General features: G+C 43.6%; 1 protein-coding gene across 1 annotated transcript in view; it reads right to left on the bottom strand.

The window, feature by feature from the left end:
- Window positions 1-15632: 15632 nt before the first annotated feature.
- Window positions 15633-24801, bottom strand: part of ACTN2 (actinin alpha 2) — a 73184-nt gene continuing 64015 nt past the window's right edge. Inside the window, 7 exon segments of the mRNA XM_030334008.1 lie at window positions 15633-15862; window positions 17511-17570; window positions 17572-17613; window positions 17615-17677; window positions 18780-18845; window positions 22555-22701; window positions 23344-23523. Coding sequence (XP_030189868.1) covers window positions 15704-15862; window positions 17511-17570; window positions 17572-17613; window positions 17615-17677; window positions 18780-18845; window positions 22555-22701; window positions 23344-23523 — 717 coding nt within the window. The 3' untranslated portion in view covers window positions 15633-15703.

Raw genomic sequence — 24801 nt, 5'->3', positions numbered from 1 at the left:
TTTACTCTGCTACATTTTCAATGGGAGATATTCGGGGCGAGACAAAAATTTCATGTTCAAAGGACGTTCAACATACGGCCTCCCCAGGGTGTTAGTACAAGACCTTCCTGAGGTCTGGTAGGTCAGGCCCCTTGCCTACTACTCTGCCTGTCCTTTTGCCTTGCGTATTTAATTAGTCTTTTATTCCGTTTAAGAAAGTCTTATTCATGTACAGACTTTTTCTGGCTTGGTCTCAACTACATCTACAGCAACGTCTAATTACTGGCACACAGTGGCAAGTGAATAAATGTTTGCAAGAAGAAATTACTGGGGGGCGCCTGGCTGGCTTAGCCGGTAGAGCATGCGATTCTTGATCTCAGGGTTGTAGGTTTGAGCCTCACATTGGGTGTAGAGATTACATAAAAATGAAACCTTAAGGGGCATCTGGGTGGGTCAGTCGGTTAAGGGTCCGACTTCGGCTCAGGTCATGATCTCACAGTTCATGAGTTTGAGCCCCATGTCGGGCTCTGTACTGCCAGCCCAGAACCTGGAACCTGCTTCCGATTCTGTGTCTCCCTTTCTCTCTGCCCCTCCCCCACTGGTGCACACGCGTGTGCACACACACACACTCTCTCTCTCTCAGAAATAACTAAATATTAAAAATAAAAATAGATAAAACATAAAATCTTTTTTAAAAAGAATAAATTACTGGAGACATATGGCCGTCACCATTTTTCAGATCTTATCGCATAAACACTGCTAGCTCAAATTTCACAGCAGACTATAAAAGAGAGAGGAGTTTGTTTTGTTTTTACAAGGATATACTTAAAAGTTGTAATCATTCTCTAAAATTGGAGATACGATTCTTTCATTTTCCAATGGTAAGATAAATCTCACAAGGTTAATATTAAATAAAGCAAAATAATCCCCAGATCAAGCTGACTGTAATTCAATGAAAGGTACTAATCCTGGTAAAGAAACACTGTGTTCCTCAGAAACTGTGGGCACTGGGTGAAGCTGAATATTGCTTAGGAATGGAGGCACAGAGAAGGGACTCAGGAATGTCCGACTTGCTAATGGGATCTTTCACCGTTTCTGGTGTATCGGGTTTCTATACTAATAGGAGATCCATGCCTCAGGCTATCAGGGTTTGAGACCACTAGCCTTCAGAGTCATCTGGCTGTTGCCTGGGTGGCCAGCTAGTTCTTCTCCGGGGACAGACAACCATACTGGGACATGTAAGCTCTTTCTACTTAAAGTGGGACATAAATATACCGGTATACCATTGAGAATACCCATGTGTAAGTATCAAGCTCTTCTAATAATATCTGACATACCTTTTACGCTTGGATGTCCGGTTGGTATTAAGGACCTTGATATAAAGTCCTTATTAAAGCCATTAATTTGGATAGCTCTCAAAAATGAAATATTGCCTGAAGACATTAAAGTTACATAATGTATATTTTTCTTCAAGTAAATGTTTAATCACCAATTACTTATTCCATTGGTCAAACGCTATTAATTTACAGTGCAGGGTTAATTCCGTAGTATGTTAAATCTTGGCATGTTTTTATTAGGGACTAATTTAATTTCAAGTAAATTGAAACCCATGGCATTATACAGATTATCAAAATGTATAATTGATATTGACATCAGAAGGGTACCTGGGTGGCTCCGTCGGTTGAGCGTCCAACTCTTGATTTCATCTCAGATTATGATCCCAGGGTCTTGGGTTCGAGTCCCGCCTCGGGGGCTCAGTATGGAGCCTGCTTGAGGTTTTTTTTCTCTTCTCTCTCTCAAATAAAATTTAAAAATATTGACATCAGAGCTTTAGAAAGTCAATAAAACAAGTACTAATTAACTACCTGAACTAGATAAGTAATGTGTCAGGTGCTTTGGGGGGGGATGCGGAGATGTTCAAAACAGGATTTCTACCCCAAAGATCAAAGAGAGATAATAAATGAGGAAGACAAAGCAGAAATTGAATAAGGGAAGTACAAATGAAAAGCTACCGACCAGAGAAAAGGAGGGAGTTCATTCAAAATATAAAGAACTGAGAAGGATTCAAGGAAGGAGATGGGTTTGGACTACAGTGTAAAAAATTGGTGCTTATGGGCTGAAAGTTTATGGGGCACCTGGGTGGCTCAGTCGGTTGCGCGTCCGACTTCGGCTCAGGTCATGATCTCACGGTCTGTGAGTTCAAGCCCCGTGTCAGGCTCTGTGCTAACAGCTCACAGCCTGGAGCCTGCTTCGAATTCTGTGTCTCCCCCTCTTTCTGCCCCTAACCCACTCGCATTCTGTCTCTGTCTCTCTCAAAAATAAATAAAACATTTAAAAAAATGCATGTTTACGCCATGCCTACACCTCACATGAATTCATATGTTGAAATTCTACTGCCCAATGTGATGGTGGTGGGATGTGGGGCCTTTGGAAGGTGCTTAGGTTATGAGAGTAGAGCCTTCGTGGATGGGATAGGGCTCTTCTAAAAGAGGCCCAAGACAGCTTCTTTGGAAAGGGTATTCCTTGGTCGCAAGTAATTGTTTGAAGGACACATAGATCATAGATGCTATAAACTCTGCCATATGTAACTTGTCTTTCTACTGCTCATATGCTTGAACAACTGACTGATTGCCTGTGAAATTCTTGAATCACAGCTTTTTCCCCTCAAAATTGTTTGCTGTGTTGTCTTTCTTTCTAACAGCTCTACTGAGATATAATTCACATACCATGCAATTCACTCATCTAAGGTGTACAATTCAATGGGTTTTGGTGTATTACATTATTAAATTTTTTTAAATGTTTTAATGTTTATTTATTTTTGAAAGAAAGAGGGAGAGAGACAGACAGACAGAGCATGGGGTGGGGGAGGGGCAGAGAGAGAGGGAGACACAGAATCCGAAGCAGGCTCCAGGCTCCGAGCTTTGAGCTGTCAGCACAGAGCCCGATGTGGGGCTCGAACCCATGAACCATGAGATCATGACCTGAGCTGAAGTCAAACGTTTAACTCACTGAGCCACCCAGGTGTCCCACATTATTAATTTTTTTAATTGTGGTATAATATATAACATAAATTTGCCACTTTAACCTTTTTTAAGTATACAATTTAGTGGCATTCATTGCAATCGCAGTATTGTGCAACCATCCCCATGATCCATTTCCAAAACTTTTTCACCACCCCAAATAGCAACTTTGTAACAATTCAGCCCCAGTCCCTGGTAACCTATAATCTACTTTCTGTCTCTATGAATTTGACTACTTTAGGTACCTCACAGAATTGGAATTATATAACATTTGTCCTTTTGTACATGAGTTATCGCAGCATGATGTTTTCATGGTTCACTCGTGTGTAGCATACATCAGAGCTTCATTCCTTTTTAAGGCTGTATAGTATTCCATCGTATGAATATACCACATACTGTTTACCTATTCATTCATTCATGGACCCTTGGATTGTTTCCACCTTTTAGCCGTTGTGAATAATGCTACAATGACATTGGCATACGAGGATTTGCTCCAGCCCCTGCTTTCAATCCTTTGTGTATAAACTTAGGACCTGGAATTGCCGGATCATTTGGTAAGTCTACGTATTGCTTCTTGAGGAACTGCTCAGCTATTTTCTGTAGTGACTGTAGTGTTTTACATTCCGACCAGCAACGTGCAAGGGTTCCAATTTCTCTGCATCTTTGCCAACACTTGTCACTTTTTTCATTTTACTGATAAAAGGTATCTCAATAGGAATGACATGATATCTCTTTGCAGTTTTGATTTGCATTTCCCTAATGACTAGTGATGTCGAGCAACTTTGCTGTGTTTATTGGCCATTGTATATCTTGTTTGGAGGAATATCTGCTTAAATCCTTTGTCTATTTTTGAATGGGGTCGTTTATTTTTTGTTGTTGTATTGGAGTTACTTATGTATCTGGATATCAACCCCTTTTCAGATACACGATTTGTGAAGATTTTCTTACATTCTGTGGGGTGTCTTTTCACTCTCTTGATGGTGTCCCTTGAGGCACAAAAGCCCTTAGTTTCGTTGAAGTCCAATTCATCTATTTTTTCATTTTGTGAACTGTGCTCTTGGTGTCATACCCACTAAATCATTGCTAAATCTAATGTCATAAACATTTCCCACTACGTTCCCTATGTTTTCTTCCAAGATTTTGTAGTTGTAGTTAAGATTAGGTCTCTCATTCATTTGAGTTAATGTTTGCATATGGTGTAACATAAGGGTCCAAATTGATTTTTTGCACGTGGAATCCAAATTTTCCCACCACCATTTGTTGAAAAGACTGTTCTTTCCCTATTGAATGGTCTTGGCACCCTTGTCAAAAATCAATTGACCATACATGTCAGGGCTTATTCTTGGGTTCTGTAGTTTATTCCATTGGCCTATATGTCTCTCCTTCTGCCAGTACCACACTGTTTAGCTTTGCAGTAAGTTTTGAAATAAAGAAGTGTGAATCTTTCAACTTTGTTCTTTTTTTCTTCAGATAGTTTGGCTATTTGAGATTCCTTGAGATCTCATATGAATTTTAGGGTGAGTTTTTCTGTTTCTGTAAAAATGCCACTGGGATTTTAATACAGATTGCATTGAATCTGTACATTGCTTTGGGGAATATTGACATTTAACAATATTCCAGTTCACGGATGTGGGGTATCTTTCCATTTATTTAGGTCTTCTTCAACTCACGGAAACATCTTGTAGTTTTCAGTGTGCAAGTCTTTTACCTCCTTGATTCAGTCTATTCCCAAGTATTTTGTTCTGCTTAATGCTATCGTAAATGAAATCATTTCACTAGTTCCTTGTTAGACCATTCACCGCAAATGTATAGAAATACAACTGATTCGGGAGTGTTGATTTTATATTTGCATCCTCACTGTATTCATTTATTGGATCTAAATTTTTTGTGTGTGAATTCTTTAGGGTTTGCTATACATAAGATCGTATCATCTATGAATGGAGACCCTTTTACTTTCTTTCCAGTTTAGATGTCTTTTACTTGTTATTCTTGCCTAATTGCTCTGGCTAGAATTTCCAGTACTCTGTTGAATAGGAGTGGCGAAAGCAGGTATCTTTGCCTTGTTCCTGATCTTGGAGAAAAAGCTTTCAGCCTTTCACCATTGAATGTGATGTTAGCTGTGAGGTTTTTTTGTACTTCTGTATTTCGTGTGGTCTTTATCATCTTGAGGGAGTACCTACTTTTTATTGAGCATTTTATCATGGAAGGGTGTTGAATGTTACCATATTTTTTCTTTTCTTTTAATTTTTTTTAAGTTTATGCATTTTGAGAGAGAGAGCATGTAAGCGGAATAGGGACAGAGAGAGAGGGGAGAGAGAATCCTAAGCAGGCTCTTCATTATCAGCACAGAGCCTGATGTGGGGCTCAAACTCAGGAACCATGATATCATGACCTGAGCTGAAATCAGGAGCCGGACGCTCAACTGACTGAGCCATCCAGGCACCACCCCTATGGTATTCTCTTTCTGTATCAATTCAGATGATCATGTTTTGTTTTATTTTGTTTTCCCTTCATTGTGCTTCATTATGTCATGTTAGATAAAAAAGATAAAACTAGGCAGGGACCCTAAACTGAGTGGTTTCGAGTTAGGATTGGAAGGCTCAGCTGAGGTGTCTCTGTTCTTCTGCCTCTGCCTTAGGCCAGGCCCTTGTCTTACACTTGGACTCTTAACAACAGCCTTTTCTTAAATTTTTTTTTTTCAACGTTTATTTATTTTTGGGACAGAGAGAGACAGAGCATGAACGGGGGAGGGGCGGAGAGAGAGGGAGACACAGAATCGGAAACAGGCTCCAGGCTCTGAGCCATCAGCCCAGAGCCCGACGCGGGGCTCGAACTCACAGACCGCGAGATCGTGACCTGGCTGAAGTCGGACGCTTAACCGACTGCGCCACCCAGGCGCCCCAACAACAGCCTTTTCAAAATAGTCCTCATTTTACTGTCAGCGGATCTTGGAATGATTGTCTTTGAAGAACTTGCAGTCTGCTGGGAATAAAGAATTTCTTTAAAAAAAATTTTTTTTTTAATGTTTATTTTATTTTTGAGAGAGAGAGAGCACAAACAAGGGAAGGGCAGAGAAAGAGGGGGACAGAGGATCCAAAGCAGGCTCCGTGCGGACAGCAGAGAACCTGATGTGGGGCTCGAACCCATGAACCGTGAGATCATGACCTGAGCCCAAGTCGGGCGCTTAACCGACAGAGCCACCCAGGTGCCCCGGGAATAAAGAATTTCTAATTCAGTTGATCTCATTGGATACTGGGCTTTTAATGAAGGATTTGGTTTGTCCCTTGTCTGCAGACTATAATAACCTGTTTCATTTCTAACCTTATCATAATATTGAATGAGTACATATGTTAGGACATAAATATAAATCTTAAATGTAAATTCAGTGTTTTACGTTTAAATCCGGAGTCTTCAGGGCTTTCGTACATCTGAAGCAAACAAATAGTCTGCTTCTTATATGTTTATTGCTTAAATAAATACTCCAGCAGGCTGGGGATTCATTTGGTTTTGCAAATTTTATGCATATTTCCATTTAATATCTTATTTTCTCCTGAACCATTCGGGATGGAACATTTCATGTATAGAACAGAATTGGGTTGATTCAGACACCCAGCCCCTAAGGGGAAGAGTGTCGATTTTTGATATATTGAAGAATGGCTCCTACAGTCTACACCGTGGAAGGAAATGGAATATGGCCTATATGTGGTATTAGAATAAGACTTAGAATTGCCTACCTTCAAAATTCATCTTAGGGTAACAGGTAAGAACAGTTCTGGAAGTCCCAACTCTGCTAGCTGGGTGATCATAGTCACTTAGCCAAGGTGGTCTCAGTTTTCTGTAGAATGAGGATCATAGTGAATTCAAGGGGAATGCTGTGAGGAGCTGTGATCATGGCTATCACATTTCTTCTCTGAGCCTCATTTCTATGAAAGGAAGGAATCTGGATGAGATTATCGCTGGGCCATAAGTTCCTGAAATCCTGTTTATATAAGTCGGTATTTCCCAAAATATGTTTCTCAGGAGGGAATGTGATAGGACATTCCTTACTTTTTTAATTTTTAAAAATTTTTATTTATTCTTGAGAGAGAGAGAGAGAGAGAGAGAGCATGAGTGGAGGAGGGACAGAGAGAGAGAAACACACACACACAGAATCTGAAGCAGGCTCCAGGCTCTGAGCTGTCAGCACAGAGCCGAACGTGGGGCTCGAACCCATGAACTGTGAGATCGTGACCTGAGCTGAAGTTGTACACTTAACTGAGCCACCCAGGCGCCCCAGGAGATCCTATATTTTAATAGTTATGCCAGACAAGGTAGAGTTGACAACAGGGCCGGCACAGCTAAGGGGATATGCCTGCGGCCTGAAGTCAGGTTTCCTCGGCCTCACAAACCCCAGCTGCATCTCAAGACGCTACCCCACAGCTTTCCGTGATTATCAAAAGTAAGTGAGGCGATGAACGACTAGTTTTATAACCATCTGGGGGCCGTGGGATATAGGAAGAAGAGGCAATACAAGTTTAATTCATAGCAACAACTTGGTGCACACAGAACTGCCCATTGGGAGATTAGGGCATGTAGACTCATTCAGCACGTGAGCTTCTGGAGGAATCCTAGAACAGACCCCTCAGCTGGAAGGGGGAGAGAGCTGAGTCTGGTACTGCTGTGTGGACCCCAGACCCTGGAGGCCCACTGCAGTATAAGGAGGGAACAGGCATTAGCCTTAACACCCTGTGGTTGATTTCTTGGGCTCAGAAGCACTGCAGTAGCAAGAGGGCATCAGGAGTGGCCAGCCAAGTTGTACATGGTTTGACATCCCCATATAACCAGCATCCCAAACGCTGTGGTGATCAGGGACCAGAAACATAAAATGGCAAGGCGGGGGGCAAGGCTGAGCAGGAGCCTTTCCCCCCCGATGCCATCTGTGAATCTTCTTGTAAGAAAGTGATGTCATAATGGAAGGTCCAGGTGGAAGGTAAGACATTTAACACGCTCTCCGTCAAGAGCCATATCACGTGGTCTCTGTTGATCAAACAATGTTCTCAAAAGAGGACAGAAATATTTTAAAGAGAAGAATGGATGAGTGGGGACAGGAAGGAAGACAAAGAACCTTACCCCCAGAGATAGAAGTATTCTGTGTCGGCAAAATTGCTGACATTCACTCTGATGGCAAAGAGTCAGAGGGGTGCTGAATGGTGAAACTGTATATAAAACAGAGGACTAAAGCATATGAAAACAAGAATGTCTGAAAATTGTGCTTCAAATTAAATTATATGCAGTGGTTGCAAATGAATGAATGAATGGATTGGATGGATGAATAGATGTGTTGAGTTTGGTACAAAATGTCACTATCTCGATTGTGAAACGTCTATAAAAATGAGTTGACAGGAAAAAAAGTAGAAGTGTTTAGGACAATCTAAAATACCATAATATGAAAAATATTAGTAAGTATATTAATACAGTATATGTATGTATACTATTATGGTATATATATAGCTATATTTAACACAGGTGTGCAACCAGGTCAGGAAGCTGTCAAAGTTCATGATGTTATTGGGGCATCTGGGTGGCTCAGTCAGTTGAGCATGTGACTCGAGCTCAGGTCATGATCTCCTGGTTGTGAGTTCGAGCCCCACATTGGGCTTGCTGTTGTCAGCCCAAAGCCCACTTCCCATCCTCCTCTCCCCCTCTCTTTGCCCCTCCCTGCTTGTGCTCTCCCCAGTAAATATTTTTTAAAGTTCATAATGTTATTTTTGGGGTAAGGCTAGGCTGCTAAAACAGAGACACTAATATAGTGGCTTAAAGCATACACAGTTGACCCTTGAACAACGTGGCGGTTAAGAGTGCCAACCCCCCTCGCAGCTAAGAGTCCACATATAACTTTTGATTCCCTGCAAACTTAACTACTAGTAGCTAACTGCTGACTGGAATTTTACTGGTAACTGTCTATTAACGACGTATTTGTATGTTACATGCATTAATATACTGTATTCTTACAATAAAGTAAGTCAGAGAAAATAAGGTGTTATTAAGAAAATCATAAGGAAATAAATTTCTAGTTCTGCTCAGTTCTGCTCAGATATATATATATATATAAATATATTAAATATAAATATATATATATATATATATAAACACCCTGCATGTGAATGGATCCATGCAGTTCAAACCTGTATGTTCAAGGGTCAACTATCCAAGTGTCTCCTTCCATGGCCGTCTTGAGGTGAGGAGCCCATGGTCACAGGCACAGACTGTCAAACAGGACCCAGATGTCTTCTAAGCCGTGGCTGTTCCACCCCTCGGACTTAACAACTGACTGTTGGTAATGCCCTGCTGTCTCTTTCCTCAGGACTCCTTGTTCAGTCCATTACACTCAGGAAGTGTTGGGGGAACTCGTTTAACAACCTTTGCCAATAATCTTTTGTAAAAACTGCATTTCTATTACTACGTGCTTTAATTATATTTTCATCAAACACTGGAGCTGCAGATTTAGAATAATTTAAAAAATGGAAAAGTGTCTCCCATGCAACCTAATTACCAAAATCACGCTAAACAGTTAACTCAATGAGTCTTCCTTTCTGTCATTAAAAAAAAAAAAAATGTGACTTATTTTTCACCTTCAAGTAAACTGTTAACATATTTTGAGGAATAGAATAAAAACTACCGAGAGATAAATGATGCCACAAATCTTGTAAAAGCAGTTAAGTCAAGATTAAAATGCTGTTGTAGAACAGCAATGTAGTAGAACATTTTCATTCTGTAAATTTTTCTCATTTACTTATGCAATATAATATGCAGCTACAGTCTTAAGTTATTCATAAAGCAGAGGGGACGCTAAAAGGAATGTTACTCCTTTGGCACACGTGTGCGCATATGTATACCGAACTCTGGTGTTTGGAAATAAACACAAATCATGTCTAAAATTAAGTATACCATTAATTTTGTTAGACACACTGATCAAACTTTTTCAAAGTGATTATGAGAGTAAATATAGACTGGTAAAAGTCAATTGGTCTCAGGGGCACCTGGGTGGCGCAGTCGGTTAAGCGTCCGACTTCAGCCAGGTCACGATCTCGCGGTCCGTGAGTTCGAGCCCCGCGTCGGGCTCCGGGCTGATGGCTCGGAGCCTGGAGCCTGTTTCCGATTCTGTGTCTCCCTCTCACTCTGCCCCTCCCCCGTTCATGCTCTGTCTCTCTCTGTCCCAAAAATAAATAAACGTTGAAAAAAAAAAAATTAAAAAAAAAAAAAGTCAATTGGTCTCATATCTAGTATAAATTGGATTTTTTTTCTAACATGAAATAGTATATATTAAATATTTCATAAGATGAATTAAGTTCAGGACTGTAACTGGAATATTTTAGATGCCTGGATAAATATATCTTAAATACCTTCTTGTGTCACGCATACCAAATCTCAAAGAAGTCACGTAAAAATTTACCACAGATTTTGTCTGGTGAAATATGAAAAGTCAGAAAGCTCTCCTGTACCGACCTGTGCTGCTTTGGTTGTTGGGTGGTGTTTTTCTAAACCAGCGAGCTCATTCTAAGGATTGGTCTAGAGAGTAGCTGAAAAGAGTTGCTTATGTTTTAAATACAGGACCCCAAAAAGTGCCATTTAGATGGTTAATCTTTCTTACTGATGCTCTGATTTTCCATCTCCAGTCTCCCTCATGAGTAATTCATTCTTTTGGCAATAACTGAGGAGTGGAAAAGGGAGGTAAGTGAAAATCGGCGTTACCGGTACTGCCCATACTTTATGATACACGTATCTGATTTCAGAAAGTCCCCACAAGGGCCAGCGTGTTCTATGCCTGAAGCCCCAGTTCACCTTCAGCAGAGCAATGACTAAGACAAGAAAAGGTAAAAGTTTTACAGCTGGGAGTATGGCAACTTGACTAAGCACACCGAAATAACGGTTCAAATGATCCCGTTGTTTGGAGCCCTGGAGATTTTTACACCTTAGGTCGGTGCACCTTAGATTTCGAATAGGTGAGGGGTGTGCTTTCCTCTTGAGAAGTGGGAGAAGGAGAGTTCTACAAGCAAAAGTGACAAAGGAGACCCTGTGATGTCAGGAAAGAGGACATCTGGGAAGCTGAAGATCCAGAAATGCATTAAAGGCGCCCACGTCCACGAAGTACTTGGACATCTTCGCACGCACAGGGACTTGTGCTGGAAGGCTGCCTACTCGAAGTCACTGATCAGTTTGAGGTTCTTTCCTGCCCCTCTCCGGCCTGGTTAGTTCCACCTTTTCTCATTCCTGTGCATGCTATTCCACCACACGGAAACTCACAAAACCATGCAAACTGTTCATTCAGTGCTTACTACCTGCCCTGTGCCGGGTCCTGTGCTAAAGGTTGCACGGGAAGACAAGTCCCTGCCCTTCGGTGACCTCAGCACAGCACCACCCCAGGGCACTATGTGACAGACTCAAAGCCGGAGCAGGAATAAGCTGCTCCGGATGTAGAGGAGATTAAGGCTGTGAAGACTGGGCTAGCCTAGGAACACCTCACAAAGGAGGAGAGAGGCCCAGAAGGATGATTGGATTTGCCCCACCTGGAGAAGGGCAAAGGCCCTCCCCAACCTCTGAGACACTTGACCCAATTGTTAGAATCGTTGAGGTTTTGGAAATAACACTGCTCAGGGATGGGTGGGTATGAGGTGCCTGTGGGAACAGTGGCCAGAGGGAAGGCTGGTTCCCTACGGGCACTCGCGGACATTAACGCATCGATTTCCCTGTATTTGTTTGCCTATCCCATTGGCGACCATCACCCGAGCAGAGCACAGAGTCCTGAGGCACAGAGAAAGCAGTGGTTCTCAGCCTCAAGCATACATACATTAGATGGATCGAGGGGAAACAGTGGTACAGAGGACTGGATTCTCCCACCTCCACCGCTATCAGAACTCTGATCTGGGCGGCCTAGGGTGGGATCTGGCATCAGTTATTTTTAAATGTTTATTTTTTTTAATTTTTTTAAGTTTATTTATTTTTGAGACAGAGAGAGACAGAGCATGAACGGGGGAGGGGCAGAGAGAGAGGGAGACACAGAATCGGAAGCAGGCTCCAGGCTCTGAGCCATCAGCCCAGAGCCCGACGCGGGGCTCGAACTCACGGACCGCGAGATCGTGACCTGAGCTGAAGTCGGACGCTTAACCGACTGAGCCACCCAGGTGCCCCCCGGCATCAGTTATTTTAAAAAAGCATCCTTGGTGAACCTCACATACATCTGGAGCGGAGACACAGGAGTGGGACATGTTGAGGAAAAAAACAGGTCAGGGGAAGGAAATGTCCCCAGCAATGCTGCATGGACAGGACCTTTGAATTTTAAGGCAGCACAAGGGCTCTGAGCACCAGGAAGGGGCCCGGAGCAGACGGTACGCCCCTGAGCGGGGAGGTAATTTTGATGAGGGCTGGCATGCTTGGTTTTGGCCACTGGGCACCCAGGTGATTTTGAAATTAGACACTTAAATGCTGACCATAATCCCATTTCGTTGTTCATACCAAGTATTCAAAAAGTCTCTTTCTCTTAACAACTACTGTTTCTATAGCAAATCCTTCTCCATCTCTGGTAGCTCGTCATGTAAGGACGCACCGTGACTTTTATCGGTGTATTTGCCACTGCGGTTTCCTGGCCATGAAAAAGGATTTGCAACGTGTACCTTGGTGGACCCCCAGGCATTTCTTCTCCTCCTATGTTTATCAGTGGGGATGTCTGCACTGCTGTGGGGGTAACTTCAGAAAGACTTTAAGGCCCTGGGGAATCCTTGGCCAGAGATCCCAACGGACAAATCACAACCACCTCCAGCTCCCGGTTTGAAATGAATGATGGTCTGTCAGTTTCTTAAGTATTGAGTTGTTAATAAATGTAAAAGGGAAATAAAACCTGTCTCCTTCGATGCTGATTCTGTATAGAACATGAAAATGCCCCACACAGGACAGTATCATCACTGCACAGGCCCCTGGGTATTAAAGAAAGCTCAAGGACACAGTGTCTTCCTGTCAAATAATCCAGGGAAACTATGGGTGAACTTTTGTCAGCTTGTTGACAACTGGCAACTTCACCTTAAAGTTCAAGTCTCTAACTTTGTATCATTTAGATTCGTGTCCTTTCACTTAAGGGCTGTAGGGAGGTCATCTCCAGCGTATTTCATGAACATACACGGGTCAGGTACACAGCAGGAGAGAATCCCAAGCCAAATGTATCCATCTAAAACGAAGTCATTGCCAGGCATTTCTAGGTCAGCAACCAGACCGTGCCGGAGTTTGGCCATTTATATTTGTCCTACTGTTTACCTTTCCACTAAGAGCTTCTTTAATTTTTTAGACTTTTTAATTCTAACAATCCTTTCCTTTACCCCTAATCCAGTGGTTTTCAATTAAGCGTTATGAGAATCCTCCAAGGAGCTTTTAAAAACATAAGGATGTCCAGGTCTTAACCTGGACCTTCTTGAAACTCTGGGGTGAAAGCTGGATATGCACACATTTTAAAAATACCTATTAGCTTTCTGAAAGTGAGCTCCTAGGTAAAAACTCCTTCCTAATCCATTTAGTTTCCTGGTCCACTCATCTCTAACTGGGTCAACCTTAAATTCCTCATCTCAAATTCACCCTCTACCCAAAAAGCCCATCTCTGACTCTTCAAGGCAGACAAATACGAACTCAAACAAGAGTTTTAAAATATGATGGAGATTTTAAGTGATGAAGTTTGTGGTCAACCAAAGAAACGGGTTATTGTTTGGAGTGATAAAAAACAGGAATTCTTTTCTTTTCCTTTTCCAAATGAAGTTTAATTGATAATTCAGCTTCAGGAATAAAAATAACTTCTGAAATGAAGAGTATAAATATGTTTAGTGAGTGTTTTTCAGAGTTTATTTCTTTCTTTCTTTCTTTGCATACAGTGCTGATCCATTCTCTTGCCTGAATGTTATAAAGAAATTAAAATTTTAGGTAGATGAGCTACCTATTCCCATCCTAAAACACCACAAATCCCCTAGTGGCCTCGAAGGCAAAACGCCTCCCCAGTTTTTCCGTAATGTTTATGGCTGGAATATAGCACCTGGTTGAAATAAAATAGGGACTCAGAGTTCACTTAAACATGACCCCAAAGGTGTCTGGGATTAAACTCATGGACTCAGATATTTCAGGAATTTGCAAACTACCAGCTACCTATGAAAACGAAGCCCATCCAATTAAATTTATAAAGGCCGAAGGTTCTAAATGGGCCAATGCCGTAAAAGTGTTAAGTTACCAGACAGTTATGAATGGAAAATACCATGTTTCTGTTGATGGAAGTCTATAAAAAATCTGAGGAAACAGACTGTAGGCAATGAGCACATTACTGCTTTTCTAGTAACACTTTAACTGCTGTTTGCAACTGTTGTTGCTTGTTTATAATTCATTTCCTGATCGTTGAGGACCGAGATACAAAAAGAATTCCTGCTTTATTCTCTAGAAGCTATCAACAAGAGGGAAGGAGCAGAGGGGGAGTGACAGCATACCGCAGCGCAAGCAGAAAAATGGATGAACGTTGACAAAACCAAGGCGGTGCTGGGCACACAACGGGGTGTCCTCTGTGAGGAGGCTTCAGATGCAGACAGTGCCAGACTCCCAACCCGTTAGGATGTAACATCTAATCCCGGCGGTGGATGCACACCACGGGCTCACGGAAACACCTGCTGCGCAGAATGCATTTACCCGAAGATATGTAAAGCTTCTGCAATGCAAGAACTTACCTCTGCCCCTGTTGAGAGTTAGGCCTTTCCTACTTTTTCCTAAGAACTCCTTCTTCCCAGGTCGTAAAACCAGAGGCATAAGGCAGTTCGGCCTGGAGAGCTGGAAGGGTTCCAGTCTCTGACCTGTCCCCGGTTATGAACTGCTACCACAGACACTTGTTTAAAAACCGAGCACTTACGGATGGAGGGCCTGTACTCACAAGCTCTAGAAAAAGCACAGAAACCTGGACTCAATAAATAATCCTTAAAAACTCATTTTATCTAGTGCTTTTTTTTCTTCCTCTCTGGCAATTAAACTGACTCTCGTATTTCCTGAGGAGGTCCCTAGTTTGGACGATTGTAAGGCATTGAGACCCACTAATTGACTACATAATCCTAAATAATGAAGAACTGACTATAATCTCTACTTAAAAAAATTTCAGTACTAGAGATCTTTCGAGTAGTTTGTTTTGTTCCCTGGACAGTATTAAATTCAAATATACCTAATCTTTGGATGAGCAGTAAAGTAAAACGCTAATAGCCCAAATATATTCCCCTAGGGATAATCACGTAAACACGTTAAATATGAACAATATTTTTTAAAGTATCAAACGTTTACCTAATTCGTGATTTTGTTCCCCCCCGATCTTGAATCCTGGGTTATTTTGTAATTTCCCGTTTTTTACTTTTCTTCTGTCCCAGGGGCCTCCTAATTTCATACTACACAAGTAATTTGCTTTATCAAAGAAAACAAGAAAAACCTGCTATCTCCTTGTATTTACCTAAAAATCCAGAAATAAAGAAACCTACTTACAAAGCACGCTACCTCATACACTGTAGAAACTTAATCTCGGCCAAGTTACACTGCTGCCAATCACTGAGCTGCAAAGTGTTTCTTTCTCTCTCCTAACTTAATAAAGCTTGTCAAAGGTTCCAAGAAACCAACTGTGACTTCAGCTTTTATTGCGTTCTGATGGGATCAGTGGTTACAGGGCCCCAGCATCACAGATCACTCTCCCCATAAAGGGCGGAGGAGAACGCGGTGTAATCCAGGGCGCCGGGCACGCTGCCCGGCCCGGAGTAGGCGGGCATCCTCTTGATGCAGTACTGGGCCTGATCTGGTGGCAGCTCTCGACGGAGCTCTTCTGCCAGGATGTACGGCTGGAAAAAAAACACACGAGTGTCGGTTAAGATCAGTGGCAGAAAACACAGGAATGTCAGTGGCGTTGATACTTACACATCGCCTGCATCTGTTGGATTTAAACAAAGGATCGAAGTCAGGGGGTCTAACAGGGGCGGTAGCAGACAATGGACGGAAGGCTGCGTTTCACTCCTGAGAGCGTATGTGCAAGGTGATTTGTCTTGTGGCCAGCAGGAAATCGTAATACACTTCATAAAGGCAGAGGGAGGACTATCACCAGTATTTCTCAAAATGAGCCATAATGCAAGGGGAAATACTACAGCCTAAGATTCACACTGGAAAGATAAAGGGACAGTGGTTTATATCAACACTGATGAGAATATAGGGATGGTTACTTAACGTGATCAACGTTTTCTTTGTTTTTTAATGTATGTGATTGTGTTTTTAGGAAATGCAGTCATTTTCCTACTCAGTTTATTAAAAAGCTAACTTTGCCACTGGAGAAAACCTCTTTCTAAAGCAAAATAAAATTCACATTAGCAATGGATTTGTTTTTCTTTTCTTTTCTTTTTTTTTGGTAAATGTCAAATGTCCAACAGGAAACAGCATAATTCTAGTAAAACAGACTGGCTGGGGGCAGCTGGGTGGCTCAGTTGGTTATGTGTCTGACTTCAGCTCAGGTTGTGATCTCACAGTTCGTGAGTTCAAGTCCCGCATCGGGTTCTATGCTGACAGCTTGGAGCCTAGAGCCTGCTTCGGATTCTGTGTGTCCCTCTCTCTCTGCCCCTCCCCTGCTCACACTCTCTCTCTCTCTCTCAAAAATAAATAAACATTAAAAAAAAATTTTAAAAACCAGACTGGTTGGTGAGAGTCAAAAAAATAAATAGCAAATACACTATAACTTATAGTAGGTTTCTTATGGGGTGGGTGCATTAGATGAGATTTGTTTTATTACCTCCTCTCCCTCTACCCCCACTCTAATGAGAACAGGATGAATTTTAAAATAAGCATTATTGTTTTTAGGATAGTTTAACTTATCTGATGTTTTAAGGTAATAAGCATGGCCATGCTGATGATGTTTTAAACACCCTAAATTCCTCTTTCCCTCTCAGCCAGAACACAGAGGAAAAGAATCATGTCCCACATTGGAATTTATACATACTGAGATGTTATTGTTTGGGAATGAGATTCAAAAATCTTGAACATGCAATTAAACTCCTACTTCATTTCTAGCCCACACGTAATGAAAAGCCTGCCAATATTTTAAATGACCGAATGGCTATATTTAACTTTGCTCCTGTGGTTGGGCACAAAGTTGAGGTCACTGATCCTTAAGAAAAGGTTCCCGGTTCCACGGTATCTGATTTGTGGGGCATCTACTGACCCAGAATGTGAAATGGCATTTAACCAGTGAAGCACAGAAAAAAACTCTACAGAATATGCACTTGGTTCCTTCTGTCAATTCACGGTGAGGCCCACACAAATGCCAGGAACAGAATGTCTGTGTTTTCTCTGTTCTGTGTTTGACATCGTTAGGTTTACTTGCTGCTTTTGATTTCACTGCTGAGTGGATACAAAATATCAAAATGGTTTTTACTTGGCAACGCTGTTTCTTGTTTTACCAGATCAATGCACGGACTACCACAAAAGCAGAAGGAAATCTGTTACTGCAGACCTATCAGAAGCCAGGATCCGGAAGGAGGCAATGACCTGCTCGGCCGTGTCCGTGGTCCGCCGTCTCTCTAGTCATGAAGTCGATGAAGGACTGGAAAGGTGACGGTGCCCTGTCCATTGGGATCCACCAGGGTCATGATGCGGGCAAATTCAGCTTCGCCCTGAGGCAAGGTTGCAAAGAACATGTAATTCAACGGGACACAACCCTCGATGAGGCCTTTTTACCTCCCGACATGCAAATTCCTTAGCGTCTGAAAATTTAAATAGCGACTTAAGTTTATTGCCATGAAATGATGTTACAAGTTGCTGTAGCATCAAGCCAGAAGCTGCTGAAGGTCAGAATTCCTTCCTCCCTCTGACCCATGTAGCCTTCAGGCCTAACATATTTCCAGAAGAGGAATTCAGAGAGAAAGAGAGACGGGCCTTTTCTCAGACTCCAATCAATCAACAAGAGTAACATTGCTAAATGGAAGGCAGTTCAGAACGTGGCTCTCACGATTTTTATTTTAAGGGTCTGAGAAGAACCAAAGTAGCTCATGTTCAAAATCCACATTGACGGGTAATAGAGAAGCCGGGGTATACTGTAAATGTAAGATTTTCTTAGCTGATTTATTACTAAAAAAGTTTTTACCTTCTAAGATATTAGTGGGAAAAGCACTTTGAAAATCATCAGGCTACTAAATACCATTCAAGTGTATACACTTTATAAAGGATAAACTGTACAGTATATGAATTACATCTCAACATGTTAAATCATCAGAAGGGGTGCCTGGGTGGCTCAGTCGGTTAAGCATCCGACTCTTGATTTCAGCTCAGGTCTCCATCTCACCTCCTTCTAACGGTTCATGAGATCCAGCCCCATGCTGGGCTCTGTGTTGACAGTGTGGAGCCTGCCTGGGATTCCCCATCTCCCTCTCTCTCTGCCCCTCCCCTGCTCATGCTCTCCTTCAACTCCTCCCCCCCACCTCAAATAAATAAACTTAAAAAAAAAAAAAACTTTAAAGAATAAAAAAAAAATCATCAGAAAACTTCATGTTCTCTTCTTTTATTAGAAAATAAAAATCTGACCAATTCCTGAATAAACACACATATTCTGGCTCTGTGAAATTCTTTCTATACAGCAGCAGGCAAGCCTTCAAAAATATCCTATATGATGAAAGTGCACTGATCCCAAGTGTGCCATCATGATTTAAGTGAGTCACCTCCTAGAAGTCCAAGTCAATAAAATATCAAATCTTAGTAAAATTTTCACTTCTGTCTTACCAAATCATAACCCATGGAAATCAAGCAGGCTCGGAAATCTTCATGATCCATCAGGCCATTCTTCCTCTGCCAACAAAGAAAATGAACAGAGAAGCTGAACGTTAGGGACAAGTCAAATAAGAATCCAGTAAGAGAAGGGCCATGTTGAGGCCTGCCGAAGAGACTGTAAAGGTCACTCTATTTATCAGGGGATGGGGCTAACACGGGAATGTTACAAAATAGTTTCTTAAAAAGGAAAAAGGAGGCGATGCCTGGGTGGCTCAGTTGGCGGAGTGCCTGACTGCGGCCCAGGTCATGATCTCCCGGTTCGGGGAGTTTGAGCCCTGTGTCGGGCTCTCTCTGATCAGCCCGCTTCGGATCCTCTGTCCCTCTCTCTCTCTGTCCCCCCCCCCCCCCCGCCCCTGCTCATTCTCTCTGTCTCAAATAAACTTACAAAAAAAAAAAAAGGAAAAAAGAGGAAAGGGGGATAACCACCAGACAAAATTAAAGGAGATTACACATGCAAGAAAGCAGCAGGAAAAAAACCACCTAGTGCCAAGAGAACGGCCCGGTCAGGAACTAACTACTGCCACCTACTGATGACAGATCACTAGTGGTCCAGAGAAATTATCACGCTCTCATGGCCCCAGGAGGTCCTCTCTGTGAAGCTCCCAGAAGACACCACCATTCCTAGGACTCCCGCAATGGCACAGCGACCCCCACATCACTCTCTGGCTCTCGGGCCAGGATGGAGCGGCCCTCCCACGCATCAGACAGCCATGCTGAGAAATGCAGTGGGCGTCTGCCCAGAGCAGCGTGCAAGAAGGCCCAAGGGGACGACGGCTGTCACAGCCGAGGAAAGGCCGGGTCAGGACAAACAGTGCCCTCAACTCTACAGATACCCAGGTGTCCCCACAAAGCCCTGGGTGTGATAGGAAGTGCGTGCCGTGCTGAAGATTTTCTTGCAAGTATTGAGGAGACAGCTAAGGCTCAGCATCAGTATGAACTTAAAAATAAGAAAACACCTTTAAGGTTATTTTTTGATATTTTCACTTGCCCATGAAATGGCCCGTCCCAGAAGCGAATGGCAAGTTCTGTTTTCCTGTGAATGGAAACTGCACGTGTCTGTTCTCATGCCTGTGCCTGGGGCTCAGTCACTGACCTGCCTCCTGGGGACATCCGCTAGTGCAATGCTTTCCTACCTCACTGACACTTATTTCAGGCTGACTTTCCTTAGTTCTCTTTCTCTGGTTCCTCTGCCTCCTTCACACACAGTTAATTCCCCACAGTCTGGGCCCTTCCCTCTTCCTGCTCTCCAGGCTGTCCTGCCACAAACACCAGCACGTGGGGACCCCTGCAGGGCTCAGCCCTGAACCCTAACTGGGTTGCCAGCTGGCCGGGGCACCTTTTCATAGAATGCTCACTCCACTTGCACGGCACTCCTGTTCTCATGCCCTCAAGGCTTGGAATATCCATGTTATTTGTTTTTTTGTTTTTTTTGTTTTGTTTTGTTTTTTAATTTTTTTTTTCAACGTTTATTATTTTTGGGACAGAGAGAGACAGAGCATGAACGGGGGAGGGGCAGAGAGAGAGGGAGACACAGAATCGGAAACAGGCTCCAGGCTCTGAGCCATCAGCCCAGAGCCCGACGCGGGGCTCGAACTCCCGGACCGCGAGATCGTGACCTGGCTGAAGTCGAACGCTTAGCCGACTGCGCCACCCAGGCGCCCCTATCCATGTTATTTGTAATCTCTCTCTCTCCTCCGCCCCCCAATCCTGTGGTTACGTTCTCCCCGATTTCTGTCTCAGCGAATCTCAGCTCTGCCCTCTTGTCCTCACTTGTACCTCTGCTATGCCCCCGCCCAGGAACTCCCGTTCCTCTCCTCTCCCTTCTCCAAGAGCCTCCGGTCTGTGCCTCCACTCCCCGCCCCCTACCATCCAGTCCAGTCCATCGGAGCCACTGCAGCCAGGCACGTTTTTCTGAAGCACAGCCACGATCAGGTTCCGTCTGTGCTCTGAAAGCCCAGCAAGAATTCCCTCAGGGCACGTCCGCTGGGTCCTCTGCCATTCCTAACCCTTACTATTCAATGAGAGGACGCAGCAAAGTGGATCCACATTCCTGACACCTCTCCCCACCAAGTTCAAGCAAACGTCGTTCCCCCCAGGACATACACTTCTTAACATTTACACGAACTTTTGAACTTGGCAGGTCCTGGGGCGCCTGTGTGGCTCAGTCGGTTAGGTGTCCGACTTCAGCTTGGGTCACGATCTCACCGTTTGGGAGTTCCAGCTCTGCGACGGGCTGTGTGCTGACAGCTCAGAGCCTGGAGCCTCTCTCTCTCTGCCCCTTCCCTGCTCATGCTGTCTCTCTCTCTCTCTCTCTCTCTCTCCTCTCTCTCTCTCTCTCAAAAACAAATAAACCTTAAAAGAAAAAAAACTTGGCACATCCTGTGTTGCCCTCCTTTGGACTTTAGTTGCAAAAGACAATCTCGTTATCTTGGATTCAAATAAATGTGCTTTTTCCTGTGAGGTGGCCCCAGTGAGGGAGAGAGGTCCTCCAAGGAGCCCGGCTGGGTTTGTGCAGGGACAGCGATCCCTGACATGCACTTGAATGTATGGATCGGGTCAGCAGTGGAACATGTTCCTACGCAATAAAGCAGCGCTCACAACATGCTAACTTCTGTACTCATCTCTGTATTTCACTCTTTATTATGCCTCAGGCCCCGATCACAGGTCTACAGTCTGAACTCTTTGACAGGGGCATAGCCCAGAGGCATTTTTAAGAACCATCTACTGAAAACTGTAAAGCATACACAGAGTCCTGTTCAGAGTACTGGGATATCCTTTTTTGCGGGATTTTTACCAAACGAAATGTGGCCTTAGAAGTCTCTTTTAGCCATTACGATAAGCAAACTGGGAATTTTCTTATAAAGACTTGGTTTTAGGGGCGCCTGGGTGGCTCAGTCAGCTAAGCGTCAGACTTTTCACTCAAGTCATGATCTCACAGTTCGTGGGTTCCAGCCACTGTCAATGTCCATGCTGACAGCACAGAGCCTGCTTGGGATCCTCTCTCTCTCCTTCTCTCTCTGTCCCGTCCCCACATGCATTCACTCTCTCTCTTTCTCCCTCTCTCTGTTCCTCCCTGACCCACACTTTCTCTCTCTAAATAAATGGATAAACCTTAAAAAATTATAATTGGTTTTACTCGCTATTATTCAAATAAAATACCAGGTAATATTTTAGAAACAGCACTTAACTTTTTATATGCCTGTACCATGCAAATGATCATCATTCTGTTGGTGCATTTTCCTTAAAACATGTCGTGAGTCAGTTTTATTAATTAAAAAAAATTAAAACAAGCAAACAAATTAAGTTTTATGTGTCAAAATGGTAGGTTAAGTTTTCATTAGGCGCGTTATCTAAGTAGTTACTTAGGAAAAGTATCTCAGAATGTTGTCTTTGAGTCTTTAGAAAAGATCTAAGTCCAACAACCACATCTCATCAAGGATACACTTTTACTTGGAACAAATCTAGCTTTGCCATCAACTACAAAGGCATCCGTCAGGTGGTCTGCATAAAGCCACATGTGAACCTTGACTTCAAATCACCTTGAACAACATCAGAGCCTAGCACATCATCTTTGGTGGCTGTTTTCATTTGGCATTAATTATGTGGTTTCCCTGTAATATCTATTGGGCATTAACACTTAAGCTAATAGCACGAATATGATTTCAAATGCACTTTTTAACGTCCCCAGTATTGCTTTTCGAGTAACTACAGGGAGAGGTAGACGTACCCTGTCAAAGTGGTTGAAGGAGGCCCTGAACTCATTCATCTGCTCCTGGGTGATGCCTTTCGCGTCTCTCGTCAGGATCTGGGTCTCCACTTCATTGATGGTTCTGGCGATGGTCGTCAGCAGCACCTCCCACCCAACACGAATGTGCTACCAAAGCAAAAAGGAAATGATCAGCCCTGGGTCTTATCAGCACATCAATCTTGCCTCCTCATTTTCATAGCCGGAGAGCAGACTCAAAGGGAGGTAAGTAGGGCTTACCAAACTTTCATTATTCCATTCTAATTTTTCACTCACTCTTCCTAAGACTCTGTAGTAGGAAGTGCTCAGAAGTGAGAGTGGGGGTTCTAACGGTGGTGACTGGCACTTCGTAAGCAAAACATACAATACAGAGTCTATTTGTCATTATAAATATCTTTCCATTTACCAAATAGCAGGAAGGGCCCTGGATTGCACCTGCTCACTCCAAGGACAGGAAATTGAGCCAAACTGGTAGCAGTGTTAACCATACGTTTTGGCTTTCAAAGCAGTGCACTGGATTCATTGTCATGATGATGATGATGGTGATGGTGGTGATGATGGTGGAAACCAACAATTTTATAGTGCTTGATCTAGTTCACAAAGCTTTTTCACATATAGTGACGGGGAAGGCTTGAATATCCCTAACTTCCACCGTGCAGAACTTCACAGGAACAGACACAGACAACTGTGGGGGGGGGGGAACACCCCAACAGAAGGTGAGATGGTCACAACTAAAAGCCACAGCGACCCCCGCCTGTGTGGCCGCTGTACCTCCATGGTGTAATTGGTGTGCTTGTTGTCAAAGACCAGGGCCTCCTGGATGAGCTGATGGTCTCCCTCTAGCTTGTCGATGTTGTTCTTGTAGTTGATGATGTTGTGCTCATACTGCTTCAGCTGGTTCATCTGGTCTTCCAGGGCTCCTGTGATCTGGATGGAGCTCCGGGCAATCTCCTGACGGAGGCAAGAGGAGGGAAGAAACGGGTGAGTGGGCCTCTACGACGACCGTGTGGGAGTCCCAGTTCCTGACGCTGCTGCAGACGCCATGCTGGCATGCCGCTGCAGCCAGAGTCACGGGATTTTCTCAGGTGGGGTGGGAAACGGGGCAGGACCACAGTGTGAAAGCAGCTCTGGTTATGATTCATCTACAGGGTGGGGAAAAATCAGCCGAGAGCCGAAAGAGCAAAGCAGGAAGAGGGGTGAGCGTTATCTCAGCCTCCTTCCACCAAAGACGGAAGCCTGCCTGGGTCAGCGCTGCCCTGTTCTGGAGGCGGTGGTGTGATGTTCTTCATGAAACGAGCTGTGGACAGATGTAAGACCACTGGAGAGTCAAAAGAATTTCTTACAGTTTTATATGTTCTCCCTTTAAGAAAGGAGGTAACAATTTACCACCATAGGGAGGTTGGGAGAAACACAAGAAGGGCAATATATGTCTCTTGGCTGTTCTCAGGGATAAAATGAACCCAGAAATCAGTGTCATTCAAAGATCACTTTTCCTTAAATGTTCTGAAAATGCAAAATATCTGCTTTATTTAAAAAAAAAAATTTAAGGGGCGCCTGGGTGGCGCAGTCGGTTAAGCGTCCGACTTCAGCCAGGTCACGATCTCGCGGTCCGGGAGTTCGAGCCCCGCGTCGGGCTCTGGGCTGATGGCTCAGAGCCTGGAGCCTGTTTCCGATTCTGTGTCTCCCTCTCTCTCTGCCCCTCCCCCGTTCATGCTCTGTCTCTCTCTGTCCCAAAAATAAATAAACGTTGAAAAAAAAAAAATTTTTTTTAAAAAAATTTAAGTTTATTTATTTTGAGAGAGACAGAGGTAGCATGAATCCGGAAGGGGCAGGTAGAGAGGGAGTGAGAGAGAATCCCAAGCAGGCCCCCAAGGCAGGGCTCGAACTCATGAAACCGTGCGATCGTGATCTGTCCGAACCAAGAGTTGGACGCTTAACCAACTGAGCCACCCAGGTGCCCTTGAAAATGCAGTCTTTGTGACTCTTCACATGTCCTCCTTAGGGATAGATGGTTTAAAATCTAGGTCCCGTAGAAGCTAAACACTGAGAAAGAGCCCATCATCCTTTTAATGACACAATGAACGGATGGCAGCAAGAACAGCCTGGTCCCCGTTAGTGTGCCCCCCCACACCGCACCAGTGTCCACAGGCCACAAAAGCTCAGGGGCCCAAAAGAGCAAAGCCCAGCATGACAGGAAGGGCCCTCACAGCCCTGAGCGGAGCAACCGGG

This window comes from Lynx canadensis, chromosome D2 (assembly GCF_007474595.2).
Source record: "Lynx canadensis isolate LIC74 chromosome D2, mLynCan4.pri.v2, whole genome shotgun sequence".
NCBI classification, from domain to species: Eukaryota; Metazoa; Chordata; class Mammalia; order Carnivora; family Felidae; genus Lynx; species Lynx canadensis.
Note: the sequence above shows the minus strand (reverse complement) of the source record. Positions and strands in the feature narration are given on the sequence as shown.